Source organism: Phaenicophaeus curvirostris, chromosome 6, assembly GCF_032191515.1.
Source record: "Phaenicophaeus curvirostris isolate KB17595 chromosome 6, BPBGC_Pcur_1.0, whole genome shotgun sequence".
NCBI lineage: Eukaryota > Metazoa > Chordata > Aves > Cuculiformes > Cuculidae > Phaenicophaeus > Phaenicophaeus curvirostris.
This window is the reverse complement of record NC_091397.1, coordinates 59,183,342-59,210,167: the sequence shown is the minus strand read 5'-3', so window position 1 is coordinate 59,210,167 and position 26,826 is coordinate 59,183,342. Positions and strand designations below refer to the sequence as shown.

The window sequence follows — 26,826 nt, the reverse complement described above, 5'->3', positions numbered from 1 at the left end:
AGTCTCAAGAAGCCGCAACTATTTTCACCAGGGCTTGCTCTGAGGATAAGGAACTAATGAAACCAGAAAAAGATTCTCAGGTTTTCAATGCCCCAAATAAAAAATATCTCCTTTATTGTACAGATTCATTTGCACCTCTCCAATACCATTCGTTCCTCAATGAATTCTTTTCTCTGTTTTTCACAGTGACCATAAATGGCAAACCTAAAACGCTCCTATCTTTTAAACAGGCAGCAAAAGAAGCTGCATCTTTCTTGACTCGTGTCTAAGAAAGGGCAGCAGTAGGGTACAGCAAAGCCAAATTAGCTGCGAATATTTCTGTCTATATCACATAATCTGCATGGCACAGACAGAGCTTTCTCCCATCCAGAATGCCATGGGGCTTCTCTGCAGGTGTAGGGGCCATTCACAACTAACAGCTTGAGGCAGTTGGATCTTTGCACATGGAATTGCTTGTTTGGATTCAATCAATACTGCCAAAGTAAATACACTGTTTGAAGTTTTGCCATGTGCTTTTTTTAAAAAAAAAAAAATTATCATACAAATCAAAATTATGCACAAGTTATAATTATGTTTGCCAAGAGCATTCTTTCCACGAACTGAATTAGCCCAGTAACTCTCACCGCTGATATTTATATTGCTCAAGATAAATATAAAAGTACTAGTAAGTTTTATTTATTCAGACTGTTACTTTAAATAAAACAAACAATCTAAAGGATTTCAAGCCACACAGGCTCATTATTACAATGTGTATAGAAAGCGCTTAACACATGGAAGCTTGGAATGAGCAACTGCCCTTCAGAGAAGGTGCAACAGCAATATAAATCAGATAGATATGATCAAACACATCCTATCAATCCATTGCTTGATTTTGTTTGAAAGTATATAGGGGAATAATTGCCCACCTAACCTTAGGAATCCAGCCTCCTGAAGCAGGATGTCTTGCTGTGTGATGCATGGAGAAACACTGACTCTTCCAGAAGTGGTTCAGAACAAATTGCGTAATTGAGGAACATGGAATACTCTGGTTTCTAACTTGGGTGACTAAGGGGAGCTACGCTTACCTTAACAGTCAAGGCTAAAAAAATGCAGTAATTAGCCTCTCCTGAGCTCTGTGATGCTGAACAGGATTTTAATGATCTCACTTGTGATGAAGGAAGAAACTTTTCTAACGGAAAACTTCATTTATTATTTGTATAGTTATAACAATGCAATGCATGGCATGTGAACACAGCACAAACGCATTTAATTAATAATGCTGCTTGCTTCTCTAGTAGCAGAAAAAGGCATTACAAAGGTCCTTCCTTTGTTGGCTTTATCCTATGTTGGTACCACTTGGAAGCAAAACACGGATGCAAAAGCACTCTTCATTTCAACATATTTTTGTTCTTCCTCTGTGAAAAATCAATGGCTTCAGGCCTTTTATAGATCATTGGTGGCTTCTGGATGGGTATTGGAAATGAAAGTTAAGAAGAAGTAAACCTTCTCATTACCATCAGCAGAATTTAATCTGACTAGGTGGGATTTTCTGTTTATGTTGGCAAACAGAAGCATTACATATTTGGACTGTTTATTCCGGTAACCTTAGCAAGCCCACAGAACTGCAACATTACTCTTTGATTAGCCCCATGCAAAAAGATCTTGTGAGGTGGAAAGATCTCCTACTCTCTCTATATTTGGCAGGACCAGCTCCATAAAAATGTCCATTTTGCCACGCCTCTGATACCCCACAGCAGCTGCTTCCTCTCATCATCCCACAGCGAGATACTAAAAAGTTTGCATGGAGCCTTCTCCAAGTTTATCTGGATGTACAAAAAAGCCAAGAATGTGCTTTTCAAGGTTACAAATATCTAGGGAGCTAACACAGTTTTTAGTCTAACTGGCTCTTCAAACTATAATAGAGTCCTGCCAGCTGAAAATTATTAACTGCTAGCTGAGCAGGGATTGTGAGTGCACTCTACAGGAGATGGAGCTGGAATTATATGTACCTATACTGTTGGAATTCCTACAATACCATAATAGAGCCATCCTACCACCAGATGTGCTTATAATGCTCTCAAAGTGCACTCTTAATATCTAGGCAATTGAGGCACTTATTTCATTTCATCCTCCTGTCTTGTAACTTGCGTTTCCTTTTTTTTAGAGAGTGATAGGATTACTTCTTTCTCCTGATCCATATGTTGTGAGGAGTTTTTTTAATTACTGCTTTTGTGAAATGGTCTTCCATGAGTCATTTATGTTTGAACTTATCTTGTAAGTTGTTTCAAAAGTCAAATGGAGCCTTACTTTGATGACTGTAGAAAACTTTAATACCCTTATATAGCTTTTTAAATATGGTCAGAAATATATTTTTTTCTACAGCTTGTTTAAATGCCATAAAGGTAATTATGAAGTGTTAGTTGGTCAGTGACTCCTTTAAGCTGTGGCTTATGGTTGAAATTATCACTATAGTGAAGGGGAAGATAGAGCTTTAAGATAATAGCATCTGTGATTTATCTCGCATATTGGGAAAATCACTTAAAGTTGTGACTTTAGGATGACCTAACAATACTTTCCCCAGATTATTTTTTTGGTTTTTTACCTTCTGAAAAATATGATGTTTGTCATTTTATAAAAACCCAGCAAAACCAAGTATGTCAAACAATTCATTTCATCGGGGTTAGGTCTGCTCTTAAACCTATTTTCTGAGCAGATACATTAGTTCACTTGATACCTACTGCTTGGTTTTGTCTTTGTATTATCTGAAGCAAGTTTCAATTTGCTGAGTGCAAATTCAATGTATCATGAGAGATCTAGAGCGCTTCCAACACAAGTAGCTCTACAGCCTGTGATGTGACTGAGGTTATTACTTGTGTGTTCACTTCTTTCAAACAAAGGTACTACTGCCTGTCAGGTACCATTTGCTGCAATGCAGCCTTTTGGAGGTAAAAATAGTAAAGGAAAATTGTCACAGAAATTGCAATTTTCTAAAAATGTCACCTCACTGGACAGTGTTTTGGGTTTGGTTTGTTTATAATTCAGTCCATATATTTTAATTCAGTCCATATATTTTAATTCAGTCAAAGTAATTTTAGAGAAAGGAATATTTTTGTTGCATCTGGTTAAGATAGCTATCAAATATGATCTCCGCTGGTGGGACAGCTAGTAAAATTCTCTAGCAATCTCCCCATTCTCTAGAAGCCTTCAAAGGAAAAAAAAACACCCTGTTTCATTTGCTTGTATGAATAAATTTTTCTTCATATGTATAGAAAAGGCCAGATTTTCAATGAAATGTGTATTTACAGCAGATGTTAATGAAACTCAAGTAAAACGCAAAACTTGTAGTATCTAGAGTTCAAAAAACATAGGTATATTTTGATACCTCCCCTTGAATATATCATCATCTTACTGACTGTATCTAAAGCAATCCCTCAATCTAATATTGATTCCTGAAGAAAGGATGACTCTCTAGTGGGGAAAAAGTTTCAATTTTACTGATACCACTGCAAGCAATATTTCATCTGATCTGATGTGCTTAGTCCAGTATTCTACATTTCTTTACTCGAACATATTTGTAAAATGTGTGTGTTGATGCAATTGTCACTTGAAATGTGACTTGAGTACCCATTTAGTGTGTTGGGATATGATCCTGGAACACTTCGGAACATTTTCAACATGAATTTTTCCATTAGAAATCAATATGACAATATGCATGAGGAAACCTGAGCATGTGCAAGTGTTTCCCAGACCAGGGTTAATGGTGAGCAGGCAAGAAGTCATAAGAAATTCCATCGTCTCCTCTGTTTTCACAGTGGAGGGTAAGATAAAGTAGTTAAAAATGCCTGTATTCCAGTTTTGCTGGTATTCCCATTCTTGCTGCCATCTGGAAACAGGATGTTCAGAAACTCTGGACAAATGGCAACTGCATATATTTAACAGACTAAAACAAGATGCTCGTATTTGTTGCATGCAGGCAAAGCAATTGCTTGTGCACGCAGTATTTGGGACCTACCACTTCTTTAGCCACATCAGTGTAGAAATATTATAGAAGATGAGCACCATTTTAACAGTTATATTACTTGTGCTTTAATCTTCTGTCTCTGCCTACTAGATGAAACTAATCTATAGCGGGTACATATAAAAATATAAATTACTCGCACAGCGGAGAGATAATAAATGCATATAATTTTGCTATAAACATTCAACCTGATATATCAACATATCTATTAGTAACATAAATAAGAGCTCTGCTGTTAGTCGCTACTAACCACAGGTAAATATTGGGCAAGCATTTAAAGTCCATTATTTTGCATCAGTACCTGTCTTTCAGTGAGGTCAAGGTTTACTGCTATCTCATATCGCCTCAGCCTGGTCAAATAGTTATGATGAGCAAATTCTGCTTCTAGCTCTCTGATTTGCTCCTTGGTGAAAGCTGTCCTTTCCTTTCTGGGTTTACTGTTGACCTCTGACTTGTAGTTTCCTTCTTGGGAATCTGAAAAAAAAAAGATGAAAAAATGGAAGTAATGAGAAGTGTACAGCTAAATAAGAAACAAGCCCAAAGCTAACAATGTGCTCAAGTTACATTCTTCAGACTTTCTTCTCTCAGAAACACACCTTTGCTTTTATACCTATGGATTCTTCATTGTAATAAAGAATGTTCAACATAGTAAAGCAGCAGTAATTCTGACAGATGAGAGCTGCTCCTCATGCACATCAAACTTTAGCTTAAAACTTGCAGTGTTTCATTTCCTAATAGTTCTCTGTAGAACTCATGCAAAGCTTCAACTCCTTCCAACTTCTAGCAACTCTCAGCGCATCCAAGCAGTAGACGATGCTTATCATTTGACTATTGTCTTAGTGAGTACTACTTCAAGAACCCCTCTGTCCTATCATTTCACTAATAGTTTAAGCCAAACCTCTGTTTTAAAGAACACACTTTAAGGTTTAGCCCACTGGCGCTTCCAGGGAAAGGTAACTGAAAAAGGAAATTCAAGACACATCAAAAAGAAATCAGTGAGCGTGTCCCGTGTGATAATGGGATCTTCTCTACTCATGACAACATGCAGGTAGGGCAGTTGTGCCACAACTTCTATCAGTATAAGAAATTTCCTATCACTACAGCTCATCACCTAATGAATACCTGGGCCACAATCAGAAGGGCTTTGCTTAAAGTTTCCTTATCACCCTCCTGGTTCCTTCTACTCTCAGAAACAGGTACATTTGGTCCCAAGTCAAGCTACTGAACTCAGTGACAGTTATTCTATTGCTGTCTGTGAAGTCTGCTGAAATATATGAAATGAGATTAAACTGAAATAAAAAGGAACAAATATAAAACAAAGAAAGAGAGAGTGGTAAGAACAACAATAACCAAATAAACAAACAAACCAAAAAAAAAACCAGGACCGGGCAGTTATAAGTTTGAGTAAGACTTCATTGTATGGTACACCTACAAATCCAAAATTAGCAGATCAGTAGGAGTATCATTAGTCAAATTCTGGCCTCGTGAACCATCTTAAAAATGTCACAGCTAAATTCACACTTCAGCTGCTGATTTAAATAGAAACCTGCATCAACATCCAAATGAACAGGCCCACAAGAAATCACACCCTGGGCCTCAGTCCGATGAGTCATTGACATGCCTGAGACTGTCCAACTGGCCAGTCGGTCCGGTTTCAAAATTACCGTTAATTATCTATGGTCTCACTTTTTGTCAGTTACTCTGATGCTTGGAACACTTTTTTTTTTTTTTTATGAGAACTGTTGGTGTTTGACTCAGTGCTACAGTCGTTAATTTAAAATGTTTTAAAGCCAAGGGAGTCAAACAACCAAATCTCTTAACTTTTGATGACTTGTCACACAGAAATTTGCTTCGTATGTGCTTGTACTGCCGTTGTGTATGACAGAGGGTCTCCAACAGTGTTGTTGAGTGGGTTAGGGAGCTGCTCAGCCACAACAGGAGTGGGGATTTTCTAAGATAGGACCCCATTAAATGACTCACCCATTGACTACAGTGTGGGGCAAAGGTCCATTATCCAAACTCAACATAGAAAACTTGTCAGATCAAAATCACCTTAAACCTAGACGTTTATATTTCTTCCTTCAAATGGTTGGCAAATGAGTCACTGTAACTTGCCTCTGCATTTTCTCATTGCAGGAGCATGCACATTGCTTTTCCTCCTGGAAATCCTCTTGTCTGCACCCTCATCGTAAGGGAAGCATAAATGCCATGTAAATGATCTGAACGTCAATACTTAAATGTCTATATCAGCATCCTCATGAACCACTGAAGAGAGATCCCTATCTTATTTTTCTTAGCATTTGGATTTACCATTCATATACCACCAGACACATTTGATAGCAGGCGGGTGTGCATACTGCTTATCTGCAGTACAACATGGAAATGTATTTTGTGCAAGTTATTGCTAAAATCCTCTTAAATCCCTTGGTAAGCCTGTGCCCATGGCCTTGAGCCAAGAAGACATCTCATGTCACTACTTGCCGTAAGAAAGATCTGTGGCTCACTAGTTTCCAAACTAAAGGTTTCAACCTTCAATAAAAGTAACAAACTACAGGAGACACTAACACCATACTGAAAATTAAATGCTAGAAATGAAGACATAAGCCTAGAAATGCAACAGAAAGTGGGCTCAAAGGAGTAAAACCTTGGTAGCTACTGCTATCATGAATTGTCAATAGGAAAAACTTCAGGAATATCCATTCAGATGTCTCTGAGGAGGATACTGATCTCTATAAGACTTATCACACAATCAATTTTTCTGCAAGCAGATGATTTCATGAGGAAAGAGGATTACCATACATCCAGTAAAACCACTATTAACCAAGTCCTCATTTAGGTTAATACTCATGGTTCTGAGTTCCCAATTTACAAATGCAGTTAGCAGCTAAATTCCAGATTCCTGGGATACTGATGTACGGAAAGGCAACTGTACCTGCACGAGTAGCATTCATCCCTCATCTCTGTCAGCACAGAGGATTCAGCACTGCTGGCAATGTCAGCCCACAAAGATCCCGTGTCAGTATGAGTATGCCTGGCAACTGGTCATTTAGACATTTCTACCATTGCTGGATACTAGCTTGAAGTCAACGCTGGATTTTAGGTGTTTCATAGCCAGTTTTTTCAGGAGTATGATTTCATCAGCAGACTGACACAGTGGAAAAGTTTCAGGTTTTTATTTATTTGTTGTGAATGTAATTGAATGTGTTTGCAATAGTCAAGATACTCTGAAAAAAACTTGCATGAGCTATTCAAATAGTGCTGAAAGCAGAAATTGGAGAGGTATGCAGAAACCTGAGGCAGGTACACAGACAGCTGACCACTTCTCAGTACTGAGATTCACCCAGCAGAACAACTGGAATCCTAGGAAATCTGACTCAGGAAAGATCTGGCCAGTTAGACCATGGTATTTTGCTTAATCCATTTGATATTGAAAATATATCTAAAAAGAGACTTAGATGTATGCCAGTTAGGTGAACCTCAATTATGAACTCTTGCTGTCATCTGACTTTCTCTGCTGCAGTGCTGCTGTGGTTCAAGTACAGAGTGGCTTTTATTTCCCATTGATATCTTACTATTTGGACTAGTAATTCTAGAAATTTTGGTTGTTTTAATTTTCAAAGCGGTAAATCTATTGTCTGATTGTTTAACAGTCTGTATAGAGCCAGGACTGGGAGCTCCCATCCCTTTCTGACCTTCAAGTCTCTGTTCACATCACCTGACTAGATTCTCTTTGGTGGAAAATGGGTGGGAGACTTGGAAGGGATTTTTGGCAGAAGTCATGTCAGCCTACATCTGTTTTGCAGCTGTTGCAACTAAGACAAGAAAAAAAATCCCAACAGCCTTAGTTTTCTTCTACCGGCTACATCTTATGCCAAATAGTAGGTGCTGAGGCACAGAACAAAGCCTAGGGGCATTTAAGCTACACTCCTTGCCTATCAAAAGGCACATGTAAAATACATACAGATGGTGCAAACTACTTGATGAAAAATACAGTGATCTAGGTTGTCTGCCCACCACCTTCTCCCAGACAAATTCTGGCATATTCTCAGAAGGCACAACCTACATACAGGTCTTAATACTTTATCAATCTCTTTTTTGCAAACCTTCATTACTTGGATGTCAAGTAATGCAGGCATTTTAACACTGCTTTGAGGGATGCAGGTCATACCTCTTTCTCAAAACTGTTTTTATCAGTTTTCAAAAACAACAAGCAGCATCTTTAATATCTCATGTTAGACAAAAACGCTTGTTGGTAACTGATATAGGAGGTACCATTTAGTAATACTTCCAGAGCTATAAGTTACTGTTCTACAGATCTTTGGACGCTCAGATTTTTCCTGAGTTTAGAAATAGCACAAGTTTTTTATGAAAAATCTTTACTAATTGCACTATTCCCCACCTTCAAAAGTTGTTTCTACTTTACTCTAAGGAAAGCATCATTGTTAAGCCTCACATTTGTATTGCCCCTTGAGAGTTCCTGTTTTCTTTTCTCTCTGTTATTGAGAGATGAAGCACACTGAGCAAACAGAATCTAACTCCTATGTGTAGCATATGAAATGGTCACTTGGTATTTTTGCTTTCAATGCATGCCTAGCTGAAAAAAGGACTGCTCACAGGATACAGAAAAGACTGGTCAGAGTATCTGACATATATTGCACAGCCTGATCTAGTGGGATGTCCCTGCCCGTGGCAGGGGGGTTGGAACTAGATGATCTTTGAGGTCCCTTCCAACCCAAACTATTCTACGATTCTATGATCTGTGATACAAAGATCTGCTGCTAACTGGGTCAGGTTAGCATCATGGCAAAATGTGCAAGAAGTTATTTCTGCTCATTTTCTGCCTGTTACTTTTTCTCGGATTAGTCCAACAGCTGACACCTTCATTTCTCAGGCAGAAATACACTGTCAGCTAAGACCAACACTGGAAGATCCCAGGCAAAAATCTTCATAAATAAGTCAGATTGGTACTGCCCTGTTAGAAGCTGCAGGTGGTTTTCAGATCCTGATACCCATACTGAGACTACTGATAATAACCACCAACGATTTGTGACAAAGAAGCCATCAGAATTTCACCCTTAGTATTGTTATTCAATGTCCAGATTTTCAACTTTCACCACATCTTTCAACATATATTCTCAGAGAACCTCTACCACAATCAACCTTCTACTAAACTTATTTCACTATACAGTTATAGTGGAGGTGGATAAATTAAATGTCCTTGACTTCATACCTGCCTCTAAACGATATGTAAGAGTTTGCAGAGAATTACATGGCAATTTACTTTAAAATGAAGCAATCTATACAAAGCAGTCAATGTAAAAAGCTTGCCAATTCTGAGCAGTTTAATGCTGTGTGAAAGAGCATTTCTTTCAAACTTGATTTCTCTACATTTATTTAAATCACTAACATGTAAACAAAAGCTTTAAGGCTTCTAAACATCAATAGGACACAAGAATGATACATGATTAAATGCTAAATGCATTTCTTTTGGTTTTTTTTCAAGATATTGACAATATCAATTCAAGGAAAAGTACTTTTGTATCAGAGCAATAACCTAGCAAAATATCATTAATCATTATTACACATATGAAGAAAATAAGCAACTTCATACTATTACAGTTGCAAAGGGAGATGAAGGAGGGGACAACTGTATTTTTTAATGGTCAGAAGTACATACTAGTAGACAGCTGAATTGCTTAATCTAATTTTTTTTTCTGCTGCATTATAGTAAATTATGTTTTCCGGCAAAATGAAACTAGTTCTCTGAGACACAAGCAAGGAGCTGGCATAAAGGTCTCCATATGAATCCTTCTTTTTTCTAATGAAAGTTTTTGGGTTTTTTTTTGCTTAATGAGTTAATTCTTTCTAACGCTGTCTGTGACAACTTACAACATAAAAAAGCCTCATATCCACTCCCCAAAACCCCATAAACTGTCACAGCGAAACCTGTGGGTATTCTCAAACACACTATACACCATCCTAAACCATTTATGATCTACTACTTGTTGCTGCCAACTTTTCTTGTTATTACTGCCTCCTGGAAGTACAAGTCTAGGAATTATACTGCCGTATCAGAAACACTGATTCATAACATCATGACAGCAACTGCTGCAGGTTCTTGAAGATACCTGTGCTGGAAAAGATGCTCTTTTGCCAGGTCATCTGATTGATCCAGCTGAATAGCCTGTACGTGTCACTTCTTCAAACTAAGCATGTATGGAAGACAACTGATTAATACTTTCATGTGAATAATCACACTAGTTAGTAGATCCTCATGTGAAAGATGCTACTGTCAGTATCGAATGATTGCCTAAATACAGCTTACATCAGGAAAGAAGACACAGGATTTCCCTTGAAGAAACTTTACAGGCTGAATCTTAATAGGGCTTTATCCAGTGGGACTCCCAATTCCCATCTGAAGTTCTGGAGATACATCTCATACACGCAGCATCGAATAACATACATATGGTGATTGTTTGCCGGTTTATCCAACTATTTTTATAATTTGCTTTAATATAGAAGAGCTTCATTAAATGAAGGTGACAGCTGCCAGCACCATCTCCCCACAGATCAGCAGTGAGTCCTCCTCTATGAGAGTTAACCTACAAAATTAAACCATGCAGAAGCCTCTTAGCACAAAGACATCCAAGCGAAGAAAATGGTAGTTGAGATAGGAGTTATTATAACCTTCCTTCCATTGGGTCTCACCTCCTAGACATCTCTCTCAGAGGCTCTGTCCTACCCAAAGGAAGCAGAATAAAAGTGGAAAGTGACCAAAGCCTCTCCAAATTCTGTGTGTGCCTCAGTCATCATCCTGAGTCTGATGAAAGCCCTTCCCTGGATAGCCACTCTATCAGAAAACTGAGGAGGCATTAAAATACTCCTTTTGGCCTTGCTTTACTGTACAAAAATACTCAAGAAAATATATTTTTCCTGCAAAGACGGTACATTAAAGATCCAAACCACTACAAACAGTAGGAAAGTGGCTGCTTAAAAAGAGAAAAGAATGTATGACACACAGAACTTAGTTAGATATCACCTCTCAACAAAATGATGGGTTGTAGTTTTCATTTTGGCTTTTGAAGCAGGGAAACCCTTGTCCTTCCAAAAATACTAGAGCAGCCAACACAGGCAGTGTTCTGGGACTCAGCTTAACAAAAGGCCATTTTTAATTCCTGTCTGAAAAAAAAGAAAAAATAACCCTAAAATACATAAAAAATGCACTCTGGAGGACTTAATCCGTTTGGCCAGTAAGCTTTCTGAGGAGATGCTTTCTCATAAGTATAAGTAAATCTGCCTCTTTGTCATAGTCAAAATGTAGTTGAGGTTGCTCCCATTTTATATGACATAAATATTTAGCTTAAGATATTGCCAGCAAAACCAGAGATGAGGCTAAGGAATGGAAAAATATGTTGCATTGACTTGCTGCTAAGAAATACATAGAGAAATTATACCCATACGTATCCTGCATGTGCTGTCTAGAATTTAAATAGTATGAAAATAGTTATATTATTTTTTAGTTTGTAAAGCCAGACTGCCACTGTTAAAATTAAGAATTCTAAGTACAGCAGGGATGGGAGCATATGTCAATCAATGCATTTTATAACCTTGTTTCTCTATTAACTTCTTTATATAAACGGTCATTGGTTTTACGTGTTTTCAAATTTAAATTCAAAGTCCCTTCCATTTAGAGCAGCGGTACATTCCACTGCAAGTAGTTGATGTCTGCTTCCCAAACAGCAGTCAGCTCTTGCTAATAATTCTGTTGCTTAGAAAGTTCAGACCTTGTGGATATCACCATTCTTCGAATCTGAAGTGTTTCAAACTTGGTTACTCCATGTAAAGGTCTCATTTATTTCATTTTCAGATATCGTTACAGAAAATAAAATAAAGTGACTTTCCAAATATCTCTCTAATATCTAATTGCTGTGTCATATCTGTATGTAAATAGACTTCAATATTTTTACACATAGTCACTACAGTCACCTTATCCGAAGGCTGCTGAATTCAAGGTATAATTTCCAGACTTCACCAAACATAGAGCCTCATGGTCTTTCTTCCTTAAGTGAGATATATATAGACAGAGCCATTGCCCCCAGTCCTTGGACCCAAGACATTACGTAAAAAAAAAAAAAAAGCCATATTCTATAGCAAGTTTTGTAAATCTTGTAACAGACTACAACAGACTTACTTTGTGTATGATCATGAGAAGTCTTGAGTTGATTAAAGAAAACTATTTTCTTGGGCTCCTACAAATATATTCTTTCAAACTACACATGCAGAACTTACAGTCAAAATCTTGCTGACTTCTAGTTTTGCTTTCTAAAAAAATTTTATTGCAAATGCATGAGCTCCTGTCCGAACAAAAAAATAAATAATTTGCACATAAGCCAAAGAATCCAGGTTTTTAGTTTTCCATACTTAGCAATAAAAGTTGAAACATTTACAGAAGTTTAATACAGTTGGAGTTTCTTTAGGGCTTCATATTGCTTTACTCACTCATCTTTCCTAAAGCAGGTCTTCAGGATATAGTTACACAAAGGAAAATATAAATGAGTACTAACTATTCCACTTTAACTCTTTCTAAGAATTATTTCACTGCCACAGGAACCCATGTCACAGTGGTATTTTTCAGTGCAATTCTTTCACTGGCTATTTTTTTTTTTCCATTCATCGTGGAACAGATTTTTTTGGAACTCCTTAATGATGTAGTGAAAATTTTATATAAGTTGTACATGTGAGACAAAAAAAACAGTGTCTGGAGAAAATCTAACATCCAACATGCTTAATCCTATGTCAGTGTGCCTTCTCTCCCCTGTCCCCTTTTGTTTTCAGTCTTCCTCGAATGTTTTCATTCTAAGACCTGTCCTTTTGAAACATTCATAATTGGTCTCTGCAGGGTATGTGGCACCTTGCAGAACTGCAGGATCACAAAGAACCTTCCATTTCACATTCTTGATGAGTGTTGCAGTCCTCACTGGCAATTTCACGTGGTCATTCCCTGCCCCTGGTAGATGTGGCTCAGCTGCTGCGGCATTAGAGTCTTCAGCATGAGACACAAATGTAACCCCTCTACGGGTCTTTAAGAAAGATCACAGGTTTCTGTGCAAATGCATATGCCTACATACGTTTTAGTGACATGTTTTGTAAATCTTATTATCCCTCAGAAAGCATTAAAAAGAAGCCAGCAGGCCCAGCTGTGCTCATAACATACCTTAGTAGATATCCAGACTTTTTTTAAGAACAGAACATTTTTAAGAACACAGACGCATACTCTCTCCTACAAAGCAGGGTTGCTGTTCTGAGTAATTCTACTATTTCATTCACAGTTTACTTTACAACATTGTGCTTATGTATAACACTGACTATAAAAATGGAAAACAGTGGAAAGTACTTTCCCACATGCAATTAAATGGAATTACCTGTATTTCAGGGGACTGAAATAAAAAGGGTTATAAAATATTTTTTTTTAGATGTTTAAACTCTTTATGCCATTGGCTTTCTGACCAACCATTAAAGTTTCACTTAAAAATATTACTATTTGATAATACTTAATAGAAAACCTCCTAATGACTATTTTATAAGTCCTGACTATCAGGTGGCTTTGACTTACAAGTTCTCCTACTTAGCAGCCTGGCACATTTTACTTTCTTCGTATCTTCTTAAATGATCATTGTAAGTGGCAGAATCCATTAAAAGCACTCAAAACACGTGTCATGTTTGAAGCTAACACAGTTTTCCTTTCTGAACTATAGTGCAATTGTTAAAGGATGGAAATTATGCTCATATGATTAAACGAAAAACCCAAAGTAGTTCTTTAAATACTATATTGGCTAAAAGAAATAAATCTGCAAGAGAAATAAAATCTAACTACCAGTGCAGGTCTAAGTTTTCTACTAAATCTTTTTTACTGCTAGCTTTACAGTCTAGGAGAATAGTTTGACAAATAATTTCTCTTGATTGCTAGCAATCAAACTTGTAGTACAGTTAAAATTTGTCACTCATAACAGAAAGCTATGGTAGGGTGCAATTACAAAAAAAAAACACCTTCAATTTTGATGTGAGCAAAAAGCAACAACATAACTGTTTGGAGTACTTCCAGTTATTGTAAGAGTAGAGTGCAAGAAAACATTCACTATATATCTAAGAGAGGAGGTCACTTCAACTACAGGTTCAAATCTAGCTTTTGAGATGGCAAAGTTTTATGTTGCACAGTCCACTTTTATATGCATGAAATAAAGTGACTAAGAGGTCTACTGCTCCTTCAAACATCTAAAATGGACTGCTACTTCCAAAGTAGATATTCCTTAAATAGTCTCAATTTATGATTTTGAAAGGGAAAGTACAGTAATAAGGGCCTGATATTGCAAACATGTCAGTGTATACATAAAGTTCAGGTCTCGAGTGGGCACTTTGAGACCAGATATATTTAGGAAAAGAAGAAAAAAAATGAAAGAATTCTCCAAAACCCAAGAGCATCCAATAATTCAACCACAAGTCCACAGTATGTTAGTCAAATCAAAAAGGTCATTTTGTCCCCAGCTTCATTTCCAACTCCTTTTCAGCAATGGAAAGTCTTTCTGCTATCACTATACTAAAACTATAGTAGAAACTTTTCTCAAATAAGAGAGGCCATTTGGCACACAAATGTTAAATAATATGGCCTGACTCTTCCATCATTTATCTCACACAACTCGCTGCATATAAGCTGGCGAAGAAAGGCCTTCCTGGTAAAGCAATGCGCTAGTGAAATTGTCTGACAGACTATTCAAAGCACAGTAAATCCCATATATGTTTTACAATCCCAGCCTGTATTAGTTTTACTCCTTTAAAGAAAGCTCATTTTAAATACCTACCTCTACTGGGATAAGAAAATCAAGAAATGTTCATTAAAACTGAAGATACAAGTTGGGTAGGTATAACCTTTTACTCCACCTCAAAAGTTCTAACACCGAAAACAAACACAAGGGTTATTTAATTCTTCTGTAAAACAACCCACACCAGTCCCCAGATTCTCCCCTTTTGACTCTGAAAGTGTTGAATTCCATCTTTCTAAGAAATTAAAAACGCTCTTGCATTTCTTTGCTCTTCTCCTCATCCATATGATCTAGGTTTGGAGAGTCTGCAGTAAGAGCAGAAGCAATACTTGAGATTATCAAATTACGGAAACAGAGGAAAGAAAAGCAATAACATTATCAGCACACCTACTGGAGGGTGTAGTAGCGTATTCTAAAAGCACAGACCTGAAGCAACAATGAAATCCCAGCAGGTATCACCAGAAACCAGCAATTCCAGGACCGGATTTCATGCAAGAACAATGAACGCTGCATTTGCCAACGCTGATGGGGTGAGGAGAGGGAGGTAGAAAAATCCCCCTCTGAACCTCAAAAAATACCTTCTGAACTCTGGTTTGGCAGCTCTGAAAACCACTATGTAGCAGCTCCAAAACAGCACAAATTCAAGAGGTATATCAAGAAATGGAATAAAGGCCTGCAGCTTTCCAAGAAAATGAGTTATAGCGCAAACTATATTAGACACAAGCTCTAGGGCATCACTCTTTTCAATATAAAACTTTATTCAATCTGATTTTAAATACTCAGTCACTGAGTTTCCACTCAATTAAGTAAGACTTTATACTATTCTTATCAAGGGTATCTTATTTTAAAATTGCACAGCTTTGAAAAACAGTACTGCCAAGAAAGGAGCCTTTCCAATCTTTTTTATCCATTGATAACCACCCCAGACATGGGCCTCTTGCTTAGGATCCAGAGGCAAAGGGAAAGCCTATGAATGAGGGACTTAGCACAGTCACCCCTGCAATACATGGGCTGAGAGTTTCTATTGACATTAAACAAAACCAGAAGCATCCAATCTTAATTGTCTGTTGTGAGACAACGTGTCATGAGGCAGAGGTAAAGGTACGTGTTGAATAATCTCACTCCCTCTCTCACCCGCCCTTCTGCTGGGAGCTGCTTAGCAACACATAACTTTCAGGATTCATCTGCTTGCTGCCTGGTTATTTTAAACATCCAACTAGCATGACTTGCATCTCCCTTCCTTTCTGCAGCCCCTGATGCCTCCAGTCAGTAGAGTAAATGTCACTAGGGCTTGGACTTGCTGTAGATGCTGGACCGAGCGTGCTCCGATACAGCACAACCCTATAAATCCCCTACTTCATTGGGTTATTTCACATTGTTGCAATGTTTTCCAAGGGATTTATAGGCCTCTGGGGTAGCGAAAATATGGAGCAATAGCTTCTTTTGCAGATGTAAACATGGATTTGAGTAAACAGTTAATTTATGCTAGTGTTACAGTTTCTGGCGGATGTTCCAAGTCATAAACTTTTCTGCATCTTTCAAAACAAAACCAAAAACTAGATATTGACTTTCTCTGTCATCCAAAATCCCAGCTTACTTCTTAAGCAAGATTGGACCCAGTTCATTTCACAAATCTGAGACAAAATTCAAAAGGAAAGGAGGTTAAAATGTTCGTCTGTTAGGATTATGACTAAGCTGAACTCACATAAAAGACAGAAGAACATAAAATGCTAATATATCTGATGTTTTTATGCAAGACTGCCTTGTTTCCATTAAATAGCAAAAAGACAGCTACTGTTTAATTGAAGAAACTGATGGAAAATCCTCATTACTATATAAACAGCGGTTTAGGCATGAAAAATATTTAGTTTATGCATCTGTGCGTTTAGCTGAACACTAAGCTTTTTCTAAACACAATTTGGTGCCTTCCTACTCCCATATATTTTCACTTTCTTTTTGAAAGCAGGGTATCTGTGTCTTCCCAGGCCTCAAAATGTTAACCAAAAAAAAATACATGATTTTTGCATCGTATGTTTTATGTAAGCCACCAGAGAATCCCAGCATATTGCTCCTAGAGTTGTAGTTTCCCTTTAAAGCCTATCTTTTCTTTTGTTATTTTTTTTTGCTTTATTTCCAAGGCACACTTTTGTCTACCATCACCATAAAAGACCTCATTGGTTGCACCATCTATTTATTCTCTTTTCAGTGTTCTGTCATTCAAATGCTTACCCAGAGCTGAAGATGAAGAAATCAATCTCAAAATCATGCAATTACAAGAGAATGTTCTCATTTTACTTTTCTTAGCTTTTAAGTCACGTCAATAAAAGTGTGTACATAAACCACTTCTTATCAGTGATGGCTTCCACGCCTGGTTCCACAAGTTTCATCTGTTTCAAGTTGATCTGGTCCCTATTAAAAAAATTCAATATCAATCCCTTTCTCTCTTTATTCACCTTCATGACATCAGCCCTTCACGCCCATGAATTAATGAAAATTGTCTTGAAGTAACTGCCATGCTTCACTTTTGTGATTAAAATGAGAAGGCATTGATAAGACAGGGCCAGGAACATCAGAACACGCAAAAAATCATCAGTCTTCCATCTTGGATTGTGTCCATGGTTACCAGATAAAACATTCAGGTTAACCATCCTCCTTCAGCATATTAAGGAGCATTAATTCACCTATATATTAGCACACAAGTCAAACAGGATTATTTCTGTGAATAATGCCCTCTTTGGAAATAGGACCTGCTCCCAAAAGCTACTGAATAGAACTAGGCTTGCTTTTGTCTATCTTATTACATCAAAAATATCTTTGAATTAGTTGAGAACTAATTCTTTTTTGGTTTTATTTGATTTTCTTTAACTTGCATTGAAAGATAATAGAAGCCTATTCCAAGCAGTTAGCTACTACTTGAAATTATTCATCATTAATTCTCAGAGAAAGGGCACTGTCAGGACATTAAGGCAATGAACCCACTAAGCCTTAAAGGGAAATAAATAAACAAATACATTTTTATAATAGTACTTGGAAAAGACTACAACTCAATCAAAGACTGAAGAATAATTGCCTCGGCTTGGAAGGCTAGATCCCTACCTAGGAGGACATTTGTTTGGTTCAAAAACTGTAGAAAGAGCCCAGAAACTTTTCTGTGGAATGAAGTCAAGTATGCACAAATGGAACGAGACACAGAAACTTCCAAATGTGTTATTCTTTAGTAATACAGTAGCAGAGCTGCTTAAAGGGCTCCCTCATTGAACTGGACACTGCACACTAACCAAGGGAAGTCCAAGCTACCAAGAGCTGACAATGCATTTATCATATGCTGTACCTCACCTCTTAATGGTGTCAACAAACTCGAGAAAACACTGATCCTGCATCCCAGCTATCAGCATCCTGTACATTATATCTGAGCAGGTTTTAAGGAAAGACTAAGGGAAAACATGACAGTTGTGACACGCTCCAACTTAGTCTCCCTGTTCACCTAACTGAAAACATTTTCTGTCTTGAACACTTTGATCGTTATTTGAGTGGGATGTGGCAATACCTGGCCAGATTTGTATAATTACTCATTGTTTTGCATATAACCAGTATCACATTAAATTCACATTTTAAATAACAAATCTGGGGGGAAAGAAGGGCAAGGAGGAGTCAGGTTGTGTATGATCTAGTCAGGGATGTGCAGAGAGGATGACGTTCAGGTCATGTCTCACTGAGGTACTGCAGAAGCAACAGCAACCCAGGCTGTTTCTCTGAGTCAAACTAGTCTTCTTAAGTGGTGCAATTCTGAAATTCCTTATACCATGCTGTAACAACAAAAAGACTATGATTTATCTCAAAGATTGTGGGAAATTAAAGAATCATAGGAAAAGGTAAAATATGCTGTGTCTCAGACTTGTGTTCAGCAAAAGGATAAGGAAAAGGAACATGTTGGGGTCTAAACCGAGAATGAAAGGACAAAAGCAACATGAAAACGTACATATAGTTCTCAGCAAACCTTTGTAGACTCCTGCAAGAAGATAAGCAAAACTTTGATGAGAGCTATGACTATAAATACTCAGGTCTGCTGAGCTACATAGTAATTCAGATGCTTCAACATCTGAAAACATCAGTCTTTGTGGGTATAAACCAGCATATCTTCTACATGACAATTTTCTAATATGCAATGCAGGTATTCCTTTCATAAATGAAGAATTCAGATGAAGAAATCCTTATACAGAGAAATACAATGTAAAACTCCAGAAATATATTAAGGAAGCATGAATACAAGCCACAACAACCCAAACATTATTTCAATTTCTATAATTACAGAAGCATCATGGCAAATGCAAGATAACCATTTAAAAAAGCAGAAACATATTTTTAAGCAGCTCATACGTCAAGTTGCCCAGAGGTAAAATCACTTATAAGTATTTAGACTTTCATCTTCCTAGGCATATTTAGAAAACAACTGTTCTGAAACTCCCTTTGCACACAGGAGATGTTTAGGGGAACCAAATTAATTTTTAAGACTTTGTAAAAGAACACACATAGTGTATGAAAGTCATTAGTTCAAATCCAATCCTGAAAACCTGTTTACAAAGCACAATCCCACAGAGCACTCATGCAGGATATGAACAATAAGTTGTTGTTTCACAACTCTCAGCAATGTGTGTGTGAAAGGAAAGAAGCAGTAGAAAGTGTTTAGAAAAAGACACAGCCTTTTGTACACCAACCCACAATGCTGTTCCAGATTAGTTATTTCTCTACATCTGCTGCTGCTATTGATCATCAAATTTATCTATCTCATTTTTAAGCAGTTATTACACACAGACTTTCCTGCCAGATCCAGAACTTTGTGAATCATTATGGATACAATGTCCTGGAATAGCTATACCATTCCTTTCTCAAAGCATTCAACATTTCTAAAAAAAGTAGTTAAGAACAAATAAGGTAACAATGTTGAGAAGCCTAAAATGATGTTCAGCTTTTCATTTACTCTAAATCAATATTAAGAAAAAAGTAGGCGATAGCAAGTTTATATCCAGTACAAATCATCACCTGAACAAAGCATAGTTGACTCTAGACAGGACCAAAGCACTTGTCTGAAATGCTTCCTTCTCTGTGAATGCCTCCTGCCTCACTCCCCTCCTCCTGATGTCGAGACGTGCAGGCAGATGCCCTTGTCACTGCCTAGTCTCCTGTGTTTTCTTGGGATGATTCGCACTGTGCTTAACTCCCACTCCAGGTGATGAAGATTATGCCTCATCCCACCTGAGACAAAGCAGGCACTAATGAGCAGAATTTGCTAACGTATGTAATGCATGTGCAGGTATTAAGCTGTGTGTCCTGAAAAAAAAATTTTGAGCTTATACAGAAACACAAAAGAAGTCTGCTTAGCATGAAGTTTCACATGACATACCCCTTTCCTCTCCTGCTCTGGGCATTGGCTCCCCCTGGAAGTAAAGAGCCCATCCACCTCAGGGTTTCTCTAGCTCTTTAAAGCTACCCACAAAAATAGTTTGAGTAACCTGGCAGCTTTTTCCCTCCAAATACCACTTCTCTAAGACTGTTCCACTGAAACTACTATAAAACTTAAAGAGTGTGAAAGGCTCAAAAATGCAGAGCCAGGTCTTTTTTCCCACCAGGACTGATTCTCCATTCCCACGAGAAAACTGTGACTCGAATTCATGGCTTATAAAAGCAGATATAAAGCAGTCTTACCTCTGTAAATATGTAAATATATAATTTATATTAAATAAATATATAAAAATATAAATATATTTTTATAATGCACGTGCACGAAACACAAGCAAAAGCTTGGAAGAAGTTAATTCTTTTACGCCATATTAGTGCACAGAATTCATGAACGTGAATTTTGGTTCTAGTAAAGTAGCTTAAAAATTATGGCAGGTATTGTTATTATTTCAGTTCATCACACACTAGAAGTATTCAACCAACATAAATAAGAACAGTGAACCAGCCTTGAAGAAGTGGCTATAATCTTTGCTTTGAACACCCTCTGCAATTTTTTTATGCTTACCTGAAGCTTGCTCAATCCTTCCAAACTTAGGTTTATGTGACTGGAGTAGTTCTTAGAAAAGAAGCATCCTTCTGGTTGGATTTATATTGTCTGCATGATACCTTTTTGGGGGAACAATTTTTTGTTGGAAGACAAAGTAGATGGGAAACTCCTAAACATGTAACTGTTACAAAGCAAGTTATCAAATCATAGACAAAGTTTCAAATTTTGAGTTCCAGGATTATTTTAAAGGACTTGAAGATCCCTTTTTAGCACTGGCTCATCCCACTATTTTTGATCTGGAAAAAATCTGTTTCTTACGTGCATTCTTTGCAACTTCAGGGATATTAAATTAATCAACAGAGGAAACAATCCCTTATTTGCTCAGTAAAATATAAAAAAAAAATTCTTTACAATTGGCACATAACTCAAATTCTTTCAATTTCATGTAACGTAGAACTAAGTATTTAGTAGACCTTAAATTTTCCTTCTTACTCTAAGAAGGTGCTTTAGCAGTTACATAAATAAATCATCTAAGGGCATAATCCAAGAATACTTAGGCAATTTTTATTCACACAACCTTTAAGGTATACCTGTGATTATTTAATCTTATGGGGGTTTTCCCCTCTATTTTTTTTTATATATCATCTGGAAAGTGGCAAAACCAACATCCCCAACCATACAGAAGTCTACATGCTACCTGACTGGCACCAAGATACAGGTGTACAGATGTTTCTTCATGTGAACAAACATCAGCCTTTAATGATGGACTATAAGTCTGTGAGAAATATTAAAAAAAAAAGAAAAAAAAGAAAAATATCAGGTATGAACAGCCTTTCCCACATTCTCACTAGTAAGATTTGTAATTCAGCATTTTCAGAAAATTCAAATTTTATAATCTCTCCTGTTCTCTCCAATTCTTCCCACCATTTCATTATTTGTTCCTGATGATCACAGATTATGTCTGTGATACATCAGGACCTAAACAACTGTGTAATTTCAACAAATGTTCCTTTTCAGGACTTGAAGCTACCAAAATCACATTTGAAAACTCATCTCTAAGCACTTTTTCAAGTGTGTATGGATTCATTTCAGGGTATTTTGCTAAATGTGATTTGGGAACTAATCCCATTCTTATAAACAAGGAGTGTATTTTATAGGAATGGAACTATGATACGTATGTAAAACAGATACGTGCCTTTCTCTTCCTCTCTTTTGTTCTGTTATTGACAAAAGCACCACTTACTTGCAGTAATTACAAGAATAGTTTCTACCTTATCATGAGTTAAAAATGTGAAGTATTAAATTAGTTAGCAAAAACCTAAAGTGAAATACCAGCACAAGTCTGAAAATAAGTCACTTAAAAGGATTTGGATAAGAACGAATTAAATATTTTATTTATAGGACTAAAAGTAACAAAAAAAAAAAAAAAAATGACTGGCTGTGGATCCAAATCCAAGATAGAACTTTTACTGAAACTGTAAACACCCTTTTCCAACAGCCAAAAAATGTCATTGGAAATACTGATGTTAAAACTCTTAACAAGCACCAAATGATCTGGAGACAAGCATAAAAAATGGAATGGATAAAGAAATATGAAAGGTTTTTCAACACTATTTATAAACTGTTGTAAAGCTGTCCCATTTAAAAATTCTCATTAGCTTTTGCTGGGCCAGGGGTCCACCCCTAACAAAGATTCATTAGATTTTCCCAAAACAAGTCATCTTTCTTCTGTTATTGATTGTGCCTGTCATGAGTTCAGCTTCCATTAGCAGTTTCTTGTAGTTTTCATACTCACAGATATTTGTACAAGTCAAAAGTCAGTTTTTATTAGGAAGAAGCTTAAAGCTACTTTGCTGAAAATCACTGCAATTTTTTCACAGGAACATTTTCCTCCACTTTTATGAAGAATTAAACTACGGCAATAAACTAAAACTAACAATTATTTGCAGTACTTAAAACCAAGATCTTTTTTTCCCTTCACTATGACTATGCTCACCTGTGAGAAGATTAACTTCAACAACTTCTTTCAGCAGTGGAAGTAGTTCAGCAGAGAAAAAACAGAAAGACTTTACCAGCTTTTCAATGCTACTTGTTCACATTGAAAAGAGGTAAAAGATAAGACTTAATCCACAGATTGTTGGAAAGAGAGACTGCAATGAAATAAATCCCAGCTCAAGAGTAAAGGAAAAGCAGTTGCAAACTTACACATGAAAATACTCGGTCTCGAGGCAGCCAAGGCACGGAGAGGTGCCCTGTGGAATGAAACACCAAGTGCAGCAAGCAGAGAACCATCTCATTCAAAAAGGGAGCCAGAGAAACGTGGAGGTCAGAAATGAGGCACCAGGCAAACAACTCCTGACACAACGGATGTCATGGACCTAGAAGAGCTTCCTGGACTCTTTCAAACTTCCTCTGTCCCTGTGAAACTGGCTTTCTTTAAGTGGTTTCCAAGGGCCTGCAATTCATTTCTTGGCTAGGCAAACTCGCTTTCACTGAAGACAGCGATCTGAGGTTTGTTTGAATTCCTGCTGCGTGGAAATCTACTGTACTTTCTAGCAGGTGTGAGAACACTGAGGCTCCTTCAGTTGCAGCTCATTTCCACTTACTAACTACTTTATCTCTGTGGATGAAGCAAAAGTGACTTTTGTGTTTCCTGGCAGTCTGCTGCTTCAAAGAACCTAATAGTGATTTGTTTATTTCAGAGGAAATGGAGACCAGTCAGTGATGACAGATTTATTGGTTAAATGGACATCACAAAAAAATTTTCATGCAGTACAGGCTGGCTCTAACCACACTATGAGAACTCATAGCAAAGGGTGATGTGCATTCCAGAAATCCAGTCCTATTTAATCCACTCCACTCTAATCTGTACATTTATATAGCACCCTTCACACAATTTCTGAGAGCTCTGTACAGAAATGTAATAAACACTGTACGGAAAAATATCCACGTATATTGATGGCCTATGTTAAGACTTGAAAATACAGCAAAAGGAGCCAGAAAAATATCTTCTGGCAATGAGTCTGTCGGTGACAGGCAAGAAAAAACTGGTTGTCCAATCTCTTCCACTTAAATCTCAGGATAGCAGAGAAGTTCTTAGTTCTGGAGAGACAGTTCACAATATCACCTACTGGAGCAGAATATTACCTGGGAACAATAAAACATGAAAACTGATATGAACTCTTAGTGAGACCAAATATAAATTGTACAATATGGCTGATCAAGCCCAGTCCAATGAGAGGAAAAGGCACGGGGTTTTCAGCAGCTGGTGGGCTTGCAAAGCATGAAGGTTTATCAGGTGAACTGTATGTTCTCAATGTGAAAAATAAATAAAAAAAACATTCTAGAGCAAAATACTACCAAATTGATATTGCTATATTCTTCAAATGCTAACTGGATGTGATAATTGCATCTGTCAAAGAAGTAAAAGAATAGATTTATGGATAACATCTAGGACCCTGTGTTGGGAATCTCTGATGAGCTAACAATGGCCCATTTTCTCTAAGGAAGAGGAGTGCTGATGAAGGCAAGCACTGAGATTCAGCCAGCCAGCAGGGCATTCCATTTGATCTGGATTCAATTTCATAAAAATGTCTGGCCGAGGTCATGCATCAGCCAAACAAACACACCATTTGGAAAGAAGCTGGAATATTTGTTGAGGCAGAGAAATATATCTGTGCATCACCTCTATACATATGGTTGGCTAATGCACATCTGTCAATAATCGGTTAAAAATATCATCAAAATTATAAAAATACCTTAATTTAAAATGATAAAATAAAAAGTGTTATTTATTCTTTGGAGTCACATATCTGCTCAAAAATACCTTGACTGATAATTCACCAAGCATTTAGTAACTGGAATTATCATTGGCTCCTCCTACTTCCCCATCTAGCTTGACATCCTGAATGGTTTATCACTGTTTACAAATAAGGGACTGTACTCTAGCTTGGCCCATTTTACAGACTGAAGATCTGAAGTATGGAATAACTACAGCAGCGTGTAAAAATTATTGAAATTGCTCTAAAGGAGATGAGATTAAACTCGCGGGTCTACACAGCGATTCCTCTAGGGAGTAGAGTCAGGGTGATTTCCGAAAATTACGTGTTTGCTTCTAGGGCAGTTTGGCTGGCAAAATCCTGATGCTGACCTGTACGTGCTAACTTCCAGCCGTGGAGACTGCCCGGGAACCTCTGGGGAACGTTCCAGTAGACAAATGTATACAGGTCTGTGGAAGAGTTGGAAACAATTTTTTTCTCCTCCGTTTTTTGCCAGTGTCATATTTTGAAGCCACAAATCTCTGCTTCTGAGGTGCAGGGTAGACTTTTAAGCCTACTAATAGGCTATAGTCTTTTAGTAATTTTACCTAAATTTTAAAAACTCATAACCAAGAACGAAGTCCAAAGGTGCTTTTGAATCAAATACAACATCTTATACACCCCACAGCACATTAGAAGTTCTAATGGTATTTTTACTGTGTTAGTATTTGTGTGTGAGTGAGTGTGTGAATACAGAACTTATCTGAATTCAAGAGCTAGTTTTTACTATCTGTTTTTAACTATAAGAAGGCACACAAGATGCTTATTTGATCTTGACTTAACCCAATCTTGGAATTACTTATATTATTATATGTATTTTACCAACCTTAAAGTATAAGCACGATGATTTGCATCCTATACACTAGAGTTACTCAAGAAATCTTCTAGGACTGGGATTTAGCCTGATAGAAGAAAGTGCACAGTCCTAGCTTCTTTAAAATGTTATATTTTACAGGATAGTCAGACTAAAGCCAACAAAAGCATGTGAATGCACTACAGTTTAAAGAGTCCACATGCTGGTTGCTAGAAAATGTATTACCAAAGCATTAGATGCTGAGAAGTGAGTCCCCGGTATGAGCACCATGAGGGACACATTGTTAAAATTCAAGACATACTGAAGTGGTTGCAGCGCTGCAATACTAACAATTGATCTCTTTACCATAAGCAAATGCTTGAAGTATATAGATGAGGGACAACTCTAAAATAATATGTTTAAAGTTCTACAGTCAGGAGGAGATAGGCTAAAGTCTAAAAACTGCCTCAACATAAACGGATCAGCTTTCAAGAGAGCTGCGCACCCAACTGTTACCATTTAGACACCTAAACGAAGAACAATGGGGGCTGCTGGGTTCTGAGCTCTTTCAAGCATCTGGTCCGAATTCTTTCCTTCCATATGAATCAAAACAAATGTTTAGGCTACCAACTTTCCATTGCCCTTTCAGTTTAATGCCAGCTTTTCTAGCTTTTAAATTCCTTAGTATAATAAGATGAATAAAACACTAACTTAGCAAAATGCCCAGTTAGGGGCTATTCTCAATACCTTCTTTTTTATTAGCGGCAGACATAAAGTTTGTATAAAGTCATTGTAAAAATGTATCTTTGAAACCAATATTTTTTTAGTACAAGGATTTTTGGTTTAACACATTTTAAAAAATATGAATCCATCAAAAAGCAAACACAGTTTAACTCACAGATTTGAACACAGAACAGACTGAAAATCAGCATAAACCAAAACACAGTAGCAGGATCAGTCAGAAAATTAAGAAGTAAACTATATAATGAAAAAAAAAAAGGATATCACATCATGAAGTGGAAGTAGAACAAAAGTCGATGTGTGCTCTGCCACACCGTGCTAAGAGAAGTTTTAAGGCTGTATCATTCCTCTGCTGAGGACATTTCCATCCATCCAACAGTGATACGGAGCCTGACACAGCAGCATCAATGTTCTGCAAGAGCCCGTGATACATCATAGTGCCTGGACCCTGATACGTCCTAAGATTGTTAAACGCTGTGCTAAGTAGCCATAAGACTGTATTTAAGTGTTGGCGAGCAACTATTGAGGCAGACAGGCAAACGCACCTACGTGGTAGTGCTGCATCTCTGCAACTAAAACAGATGATGTAGGACATGCACAGCATTACCTGATACTACTGAGAGAGTAAAGGTCTATTCCCAGTCCTCCTCCTGCTA

At 37.3% G+C, this 26,826-nt stretch overlaps 1 protein-coding gene across 1 annotated transcript in view; it reads right to left on the bottom strand.

Annotated features, from left to right (window-relative positions):
* The window catches only part of MEOX2 (mesenchyme homeobox 2), a 50,544-nt gene that overhangs the window by 8,180 nt on the left and 15,538 nt on the right, over positions 1-26,826 (bottom strand). Inside the window, exon 2 of the mRNA XM_069860354.1 lies at positions 4,299-4,471. Within this exon, the coding sequence (XP_069716455.1) occupies positions 4,299-4,471 (173 nt within the window). The remainder of the gene's footprint in view (positions 1-4,298; positions 4,472-26,826) is intronic.